The sequence below is a fragment of the Gossypium raimondii genome, chromosome 2 (assembly GCF_025698545.1).
Source record: "Gossypium raimondii isolate GPD5lz chromosome 2, ASM2569854v1, whole genome shotgun sequence".
Classification (NCBI taxonomy): Eukaryota; Viridiplantae; Streptophyta; class Magnoliopsida; order Malvales; family Malvaceae; genus Gossypium; species Gossypium raimondii.
In genome coordinates this window covers 33,183,933-33,193,905 of record NC_068566.1, presented here as the reverse complement: position 1 = coordinate 33,193,905, position 9,973 = coordinate 33,183,933, and the positions used below count along the sequence as shown (strand labels likewise).

At 31.6% G+C, this 9,973-nt stretch overlaps 1 protein-coding gene across 1 annotated transcript; it reads right to left on the bottom strand.

Moving 5' to 3' along the window:
* Positions 1–1,863: 1,863 nt before the first annotated feature.
* On the bottom strand, positions 1,864–3,533 carry LOC105788437 (40S ribosomal protein S2-2). The gene is made up of 2 exons (XM_012615341.2): positions 2,816–3,533; positions 1,864–2,273 (listed from the first exon to the last, which is right to left on the bottom strand). Exons 1-2 carry the CDS (start codon positions 3,464–3,466, stop codon positions 2,115–2,117), a joined length of 810 nt encoding a protein of 269 aa, XP_012470795.1. The 5' UTR covers positions 3,467–3,533; the 3' UTR covers positions 1,864–2,114.
* Between the last annotated feature and the right edge of the window lie 6,440 nt (positions 3,534–9,973).

The following is a 9,973-nucleotide window of genomic DNA, read 5'->3' as shown; positions in this document are numbered from 1 at the left end:
TTTACAATTTTAGTTACCTACTTACCTTTCCCATTTCCCCCACCCGTTCAAACTTCAGAATCCCTAACCCCTTCCCTTCCCTCCTTTATTTTTTCCCCCAAATCGAAAACCCCACCTCCACTTCCACCGATCAACCATCCCACCTCTGGGGTACGGTCCTCGACGACTCCACCTCCAGGCTCCAGTTCCACGACGCTAGCGTTGTTGTTGTTCTCTACTTCTCTTCACTTCCATTCTTCTGCAACTTCCGAAGGTATTATTTTTTATGCTTTATGTTTGATGCTATCCAAAGATTTGTTTTTGTTTTCTTTTTAAATGTTATGTACTGTTCGAAGGTATTATTTTTATGATATGAACTGTTGAAAAATGTTATCTTTTTGTTATTATGAAGCCCCAATGTTTTAAGTTTTAGTTTCTTTTCACTTCGATTCTTCTGCAATTATACTTTTGAAAGTGCAAATCCTTGTTAAAATGGTGAGAATCAATTTTTACAAGCTGTCATAAGCAGATTTATCGTCTATTTAACAATCCCAAAATGAAGAGAGTCTTCTTCAAATGCTTTCTATATACCATTCGTAAATAACTAATTTGGCCATAAATAATTAAGACAAAATATAGCCAAGAACAAACAGATTTAGTATAAAATTGTGAGGCCATAAATTACCTTTGGGAAATGCAAAATTGGCCATAAATTAACAGATTTAGTATAATATTGTTAATTTATTATCCTTTAAAAGCATAAAATGTAATGATATGATAAACTTTAAAATATTTAAGTTAAAAATTAAAAGTAATTAAATTGAGTTAATTGTTTTATAATTACTTGTATAATCATTTTTATTTTATTCTCTTTTTAAGAATTGATTGTTTGTAATTAAATTCAAATAAGTAATCTTATTTTTTTTTGTTCATTATATAGTATATACAAAAAAAATATAATTTGATATTTGATATAATTTTAATAACAATTAGTTTTAAGTAAAAAAAAAATGGGCCAGGCCAAGCCGAGCCAGGACTTCATATTTTCTCCACGGGCCAGGCCTAGGCAAAATCTCAAGCCCATATTCTGGGCTGAGCCCAGGCCTAGCAATCAGGTTAAATTTTTTTTAGGCCCGGCCCGACCCATGAACACCTCTAATAAGAATAAACAGTAGTGTTAGCTGAAACTGGTGCTTAACCCTCCAGTGAAAATATTGCCGTAAGTTGGGAAATCTCACCTCAATGGAGGATATCCAAGACTTGAGCATCACTTCAGCAGTTTTTGCACTACAAATTCAAACGCCCTGGCCCCTGTTACATCCAAAGGGGGACTTTTTTTTTTTTCAATTTTAGGTTTTGTTGAAAAAATTTAAGTGCTTCTGACCCCTCTTTTATAAAATTGAGCTTCTTGACTTTCTGTAATTTGCAGGATTTCTCTAACCTTTTAAAAAAAAAACCCATAATTTCCCTATGAAAAAAGTGGGTATCAAACAAAGCTTAATCAAGTCACCGTCAATTTTTCCGCACTTCGACTTCCATTATTTTTAATTTATTTTTTATAAAAATATTTTAAAAACTAATATATTCAAAATTCTGAAAACAAATTTTTACACCAAAAAAATAAATTTATAAAATCAACGTCAAACAAATTTGACCACTAAAAGACATAATATGACAAGTTAACTTGGACATAGAAAGCTTCCACTCAAACTTGTCACTCTGCTCGGCTCGATTTCAATCCTAACTCACCCAATCCAATATTTTTCATCACCGGGTGAAACATGTGGAATTTTTTAAAAAAATGGGGCCTAGAGAGATTTTGTAAAGCCTGCTCCAACCAGTCTTTTGGGTTGACAAATGATCCATATTCTTTCGAATTTAGACTTGATAAGAAGCATGCTATCATATTATGAAACATTAATTCACAAACAAGCAGCACATAAATAGACAAGTCCTCAACTCATCCACAATCTTTATAAAGAATCCAGATGAAAAAACACAACAAAATTGAACCATTACTGATTTAATCTCATGACAAAATCAAAACAAGCAAGACACAATTAAAGATTGCAACATAGAAAGGACCTAGACACACATCCAACTTACTAATAAGTAATGACCCTGTTGATCTTCAATCAGATATCAACTCTCTCCACATCTTCCAGTACAAGGGTCTTCGATGGCTTTCCCAACAGATCAGTATATTCCTGGAATGGAGACCTTGTGAAACGAGTCTCTCTCCAGAAATCCGGTGTCAAGAAACCATATGTTTTCAGAAGACATTCAAAGGTAGCCTGCAAGTTTTGAGCAACAACAACCAATAATGAGATATAATCAATAAATTCGCATCTCTGAATCACATATTAAGTGTAGTTCACTTCAAACTCTAATTCTTCAAGTTCAAGCAAAACACATATGGTATCAGACTATTCTTTAAAAGTTTTATCATGTTTATACATCTTAAGGTTATTTAATATATATACATACACGCACACATAGAAAAACACATTCATATTCACCATAGACAACACAAATCCCAAAACATGCTAGGATATACAAAGCATCAGCGACCACCTAACCTAAATCACAAATTTAAATTCAATTAACTAACATTATACTTATTCAAATAGATCTATATACGTTTCATATAAATCAAGCAAACAATAATATCTCACCGTATGAAAGAAGAAACAGTAGGCAACAAAACAAAAGTTAATGAATAGAAACTGAAACATTAAGCAACCCATATTCAAACAGATCTAGATAAACCCATAAACAGTCTTAAATTACGAAAATATCAAATCAAATAAAAAATTTTCGGAGAAAAAGTTGATACCTTGACAAAGTTTCCAAGAGTTTTGGTTGAACCCCTTGAAGAAGTGAAGACATCTTCAATCCCAGCAAACTGAAGCACCTTTTTGGGAACCCTAGCAGCCACAATACCAGCACCTCTAGGAGCCGGCACCATCCTAACGGTGACGGACCCACATTTCCCGGTAACCTTGCATGGCACAGTATGGGGTTTTCCGATCTTATTTCCCCAGTAACCTCTTCTAACCGGTATCACTGACAACTTAGCCAATATGATTGCCCCTCTTATAGCCGTCGCAACTTCTTTGCTACATTTGACACCGAGTCCAACGTGTCCATTTCCGTCACCGACGACGACGAAGGCCTTGAACCGCGTACGCTGACCGGCGCGAGTTTGTTTCTGAACTGGAGTGATCTTCATGACCTCGTCTTTCAGTGAAGGGCCGACGAGTTGGTCGATGATTTGGTACTCCTTGATCGGGAGAGAATGGAGGTAGATTTGCTCAAGGGATGTGATCTTGCCGGCTTTGACTAAGCGGCCGAGTTTCGTGACGGGTACCCATTTTTCCTCTTCGTCCTTGCGGCCGCGGCGCCTGCCTCTTGGACCACGGTCACCTCTACCACCACCAAAGCCACGCCTGAAAGCGCCGCGTTCACCTCCGCCTCTTTCTGCCATATTTTTTCCTTTTGCCTTTGGTTAGGGTTTGAGACAAATGGTGAGACTGAAAGAAGGTAATGGAAGCGGCTAGGGTTAGGATTTTATAGGCAGAGAGTGAGCAAGCTAGGGTTTTGATTTTTTGGGCTAACAAAAAGTTTATGGGCTATGGGCTTCCGTTGTATTTGTCGAGCTCAAAAAAAAAAAACATTTATAAAAGTTTATGAAAATAAATTTTAGAAACAATATATAAGAGATAATTTTAAAAAACCAATGAAATTCGTTCAATATAACCTTTTTTTCAAAACCAATTAAAACCGATCCATAAAAATAAAAGCAGTTCATATTAACAATTTTATATAGTTGGTTTAATTGTATCATCTTTCTTACAAAATTAAAAATTTAGAGGTTTAAGTTTCATTAATTACAAAAATGGACAATAAAAATATAAAACCTAGTTTTTATTCGTTTTGTTATAAAATAAAGAGAGTAAATAACAAAACAAAATTTGGGGAACAAAGAGAACCTAATTTATTCATTAATGGGAATGTTTATAATGTTTCCTGAAGTCTATATTTATATACATAAGAAGTATAAATGAAATAAAACTCTACTTTTAATTATTGCTAGAACCCTAAAGTACATCAAACTTATCTTAATTGCTTTATTAAAACCTTACTAAAGTAAAATCCTGCGGGAAAAAAAGTTCTAGTGAAAGAAAATTTTTTATAATATATATAACATACGGCCTCGTTAAAAACATTGCGAGAAAATTCAATGGGACAAACCCAATGATGATATGAATATTTATCAAACAACATTTATTAAATACATATCTATGTATTTAATCTTGAATACTAACATTTTAATGATCACTTGAATGGTGTGGTGTTTGATAAATGTTTATATCATTGTTCTTCTAAATGTCATGAGTGAGGAAGAATTTTAGGAAAACATATTTTGATTTCTTTAGGAGTTCCAATAATAATAATAGCAAAACTTGATCATGATATTTAAAAATATATATAGGTAATTTGAACCCTTTTATAATCTTTCTTCAAGTATTATTCGCTAAGTCGAATTTACCCCATATGTTCAAATCATTTCAATGCATATAAATGTTTACACAAACATATTGAATAATTTCTTGGGAATTTTATATGCTTCTAACATTCTAAATCCTTCAAGGATTTCAAACTTCACTATATAGTGATTCATATAAAGATTGTAACAACAATTATAAGGCGTATGTCAAATCTTTCATAAACTGCTAGAGTAATAAAATATCTAAAGGTTATTGCATCCACCACAAAAGAATATTATACGTTTCATACTCAATGCTAGGACTTAGCGAAAATTTTCGTTTTTCTTATTTTGTTTTCACAAAACTACGCATTCATACCTCACTAGTTTTATACCTTTAGACATTTGGACTACTAGTTCAAAAACTTTATGAATTTAATTTTACTTGAATTGCTTCTTTTCATTCTAGCCAATTTATTTCATGTCTATATTTATTGACAAATTTATTAAAGATTCTCATTTTCTTTCATTATTTCAATAATAATACTGCATGCAAAATTGTTGTTGACAACTTTCTATTCTCATAGTTCCATATTTTCTCATATTGACATGACTTATCGAGATCTCTTTATTTTCACTATTATCATCTTCAATTTTAGGTACCTGAATCTCTTCTGGAGTTTTAATAATTAGTTATGTTTTGGGTCTCTTCAGGAACACTTACCTCCACTATATGACCATCTATCTTTATTATTTTCTATTATGAGAATTTTCTCTTTGAAACCAATCGATATATCATGCTTCAAGTATGCATTACTTTCATTTTATTCTTACAAATTTTCGTACTAGGACTCCAATTTAAATCAAAACATTAGCTTGTATATAACTCTTGTTATTCTCATCTGATCAGTAAATGCATGTGGTAGTTAATTTGTAATAAAGTGAAATATCTTTTAGAACTTTTGGCTCAAATCATTTTCTCGAGGATATAGATAATGATAATTCATTTCAAGTAATCTATTTATCAAGCTATTATTTCTCTCCCTAATGTTGGAAAAACTATCAAATCAAATAATAATCACAAATCATGTCATAATTGAATATTCAATTCATTTAAAACATTTGATAATACAATGAGACTCATAATTAATATATATTCCCAACTTTATTTGAAAATTCATTTTGGGCATTGTGGTGGAGCCACTTGAACAAATATCAAACATTCAAAAATTCAAAAATGGGTTGAATTTATCTCTTGACCAAAAACCAATTGTAATGGAGAGTATTTATTATAACTTATTGGCATGGTGTGTACAAGTGTCAGTTCATGTAAAATATAATATCCTTGTACATATACAAAAAAACTTTTGTTCTCAAAAGATATGGTTTAGCTATTAACTAAAGGCATGTACTTTATAAATTCTGTAAAACCATTTTATACGTATAAACAATAGGCTTTTGTGATAGTTACTCGCACTGACAATCTAGCATTCAAAAATAATTGAAAGTCTAAGAAACAAACTCACCTACATTAGCAAGAATTATATTGATTGCATAATTTGAAAGTTTTATTCTTAAACGAATCATCAAACAAGTAATCTCGCAAATTATAGGTTGCAAGTTGATAACTCACATGTGATTAACTTGTAAATGCATCTACCAAAATTATATAAAAACATCCACTTGTTGGATAAATGAGCTCATATTTCTTTCAGAAATGCAATATATTCAATCTCAACTTTTGTTAGTGAGGTTTTAATAAATCATTTGAGAACAAACAACACTTAAGAAATCTTTAAAATGAAGAATCTTCAGGTTCTCTAATAAATATCCATGTAAGTTCCCATTTATTACATCATTATTGATCGGGATGGTAACCAATCATGCCAACTAATTGATATATTTAGACTAGTAAACCTATGGTTTACCATTGCATGTGATTTAACCATACAAATATATGCATAGTACAAAGTAGAGGAAAATATGATAGTTTTCTAATACAAATTCTTAACCAATATAATAGATTTATATATAGAAATTAATCGTCTCCTCATCCACAGTCTCAATATGATATTTGTTATGACTTATATCCTTTTAAAAAATAATTTATTTGAGACCGACTAGAACATAATGCATTAATTATTGTTTTGTTTCTTGAATAACCATGTATTAGCTATTCTAGAGCATTGAATTAATTTTGTACCATCAAAGATTGGTTCTATAACACCATTTTCCTGACCTAATCGTCAAATCCAAGCTATGAAATATTACATTCATTGTTGAACTAATAGCATACAATTTACATCATTTAATCAATCACAGACATAAATAAATATCATATACATTCATTATGCATTATTCAATCATTTTCGGGTTTTATACGAGCTTTCAAAAACTTTTCTGCCAACTTGAGCATGAATTAGGATCAAATTGTGAAGTTTTGAAATTTTCGAATCGACATTGTGACTTTTTCATTTCCTCGTCGTGACGTGGCCAACACAGTAAGTCACGTCGTGACTTCAAGCATATTGACGTCGCGATGTCACTCACTGTCGGCTTATGTTGCGACGTTGTGTGTTGGTAGTCAATACGAGGACACTATTTTAGCAAAAAACACCATTTTGGTCCCAATTCAACAACTTGCAACACAACCTAAATGGTTCATACATCTCCTTTACAATAAAAAAATATCCAAATTCCATACCATTCCATGTTAACAAAACCTCATAACCATTTCAATAAAATAATGAATATGTCAACTAAATTAAATTACATAGCCATTACAATTTCTTTTCAATATCATGCAACTCAATCTTACACCATCTAAGCATATAGAACTTTCAGTTCAATTTCCATATCCAACACTTCCAAAACTATTTTCACATGATCAATAAGCTTGATGCTATCTAACTAAATTATATACCAAACCACAGAACACAATTAACATTCAACCTGCTACTTCTAATTCATTAATCTACCTAACCATTTCAATTAGTCCCATTTCAAAGCATAATATACTATCCATTCATAAGTAAGGTTATAATTTTCATGGCATTAACTTGGTCAAAACGTGCCTCATTTGGATATGTACAACATATTAAATGTTCAAAATTAGACATTACCAAGCTACCATATGACTACTACTCCAACTTGATCATTTGTACACTAAGAGACCTTATTATGTACATGCCACCAAGTCTAGTTTCAAAATGAACATATAACTATTGTCTCAAGATAGTGTGTGTGCTCTTTTGCTGATCCAGCTCGGCAGTTCCACAAGGTGAAAATCTACAAGGAGACCAAATGATAAGTGATAAAAGTAACATATTTTAATCCTGTTATTAATGTGTTTTTGGATGATTACTTATGAAAATTGGTGAATTTTATGCTCATAATCCTTTGAATTCATGTTTCTACACTTCGAAGAGCATTCGGGAGCAAAAAGAGAAAAAAAATGAGCGAAAATCAGACAAAAGAGCATATTTTAGGAGCCACGCGGGCTGGGCCTTCCCACATGGGCTGGACACACGGCCATGTGCTAGGCCATGTTGATTTCGCGACTTGCATCCCAAACATGCGGAAAAATGCAATTTTTAGGCTTTTTGGGCATTCTAAAGTCTATAAATACCAAATAGAAGAAGAAAAGAGGGGGCCATCAGAGAATATCGAAGAAAATAACTCGAAGAACACCTTTGGAGCCAACTCTGAAGTGGATTTCCATCAAGATTGAAGACCTCCTTTTAATTTCTCTTGAAATTTTTATGAGTTTATTTATTTCTTGTGGTTATTCTGACTTTGAGATGTTTTCATTCACAATTATGAACTAATTCCCTAGATACCTAGGGAAGATGAACCCTATGATGAATTCTATTATTTAATTTATGTTTTACGCGATAAATACTTTATTCTTGTTCTTCGTTATGCGTGCTTATCTCTTGTTTTAATATTTTTGGGATATTAATTCATGTTTAATGTGCTTAATCAGAAAAGCAAAAGCCCCTATTTAAGAGTAGGTCTAGCATAGTTGAGTGAAGTTGTATGCAATCCTAGAAATAAGACGACATAAATCTACCGGATTATAGTAAAATCTAATAGGGGAATCCATATATCGAATTAATGTGACAATATGGGTTTTAAATATAAATAAATTTCAGTTAATCAACCTAGAGTCAGTTGCTCTTTCTCTCAAAAGAGATATTAGCATCATTTAGGGATTTCTACGGATCAAGATACCAAGTGAATAAATTGTTTAAATCAGATTCATAATAATAGATGAAGTCTAGGTGGATTCTTTCTTGGGTATTGTTGCTCTCATTGGTTATTATTCGATTATTTTCCTGATTCATTCTCTGTTGAGTTCTTTAGTTAGATTAATTTAGTAAATTTTAGTTTAAGGCAATCACTCTAATTTGTCGGCTAAATAATAGGAAAACGGTAATTACTAATACTTTTAGTCCTCGTGGATACAATATCTTTACTCACTGTAGCTATACTATTTATCGATAGGTGCGCTTGCCTTCATCGTATTTTTAGTTAGTAACGGGAAAACATACATCACTACATAACTAAAGTAAGCCTTAAGAATGGTTAGTAAGTTCAAATAGAAACTAAATCATACCCTAATCATTAAGACATAGTTCACTAATCTAATGAACAACTAACTTAACTATCCTTAACACATTATGACATATCTATACATATAACAACATCATCAATTAAATGCACTAGTTACATTCTAGAACCATAAGTAATATCACAATTTAAACAAAGTCGTGTATCAATTTATATATCAAGTATTACCAAAATACCATTTCATTTCCATTCCAAAGTTCAATTTCCATTTTCATTCAACTGAATATTTCCCAATGGAACTATAATAAAACGGACTCAGATGCACAGGAATAAGTTTCTCACACAAGATGACAATATATTAGGATTGCTCACACAAGTTGACATTATAACATAATTGCTCACACAATCTAACATTATATCAAGGTTACTCGTATGGGCTTAGATACATATAACCCAAAATTTACAACAAATGCTAGATCTCGTAAAAACATGTAAAATCCCTGATCAATCATGGATATAACCCTAATAGCATGTCATACGTATCCTAATATTTTACTAAGTTCATTTAGGCATCATTTCCGTATAAATGTCAATATCAATTCATGTACATAATTTCATTTCTCGTTATCGAGTCATATAATTAGTCAATAATCACATTTACATTCTATACTATTTCCATAAACCAATATTCATAAAAATTACAATTTAGTCCATTTTAAGCCATGTGTGTCAAATTCACTAATTCTACTCAATTCTAATATATATTTAAGTATAAATTGAAATAAAGTTCATACATAAATAAAATAGAGTGGTAAGTTTTCATAGGAACTTATCTGTTCAAAATATGTAAAGTGGATACTTTAGGGGCTAATTCGTAATTTTTACTTTTCCCCTATCAGTTCCACTTCGATCCTATTCTTGATCTAAACAATC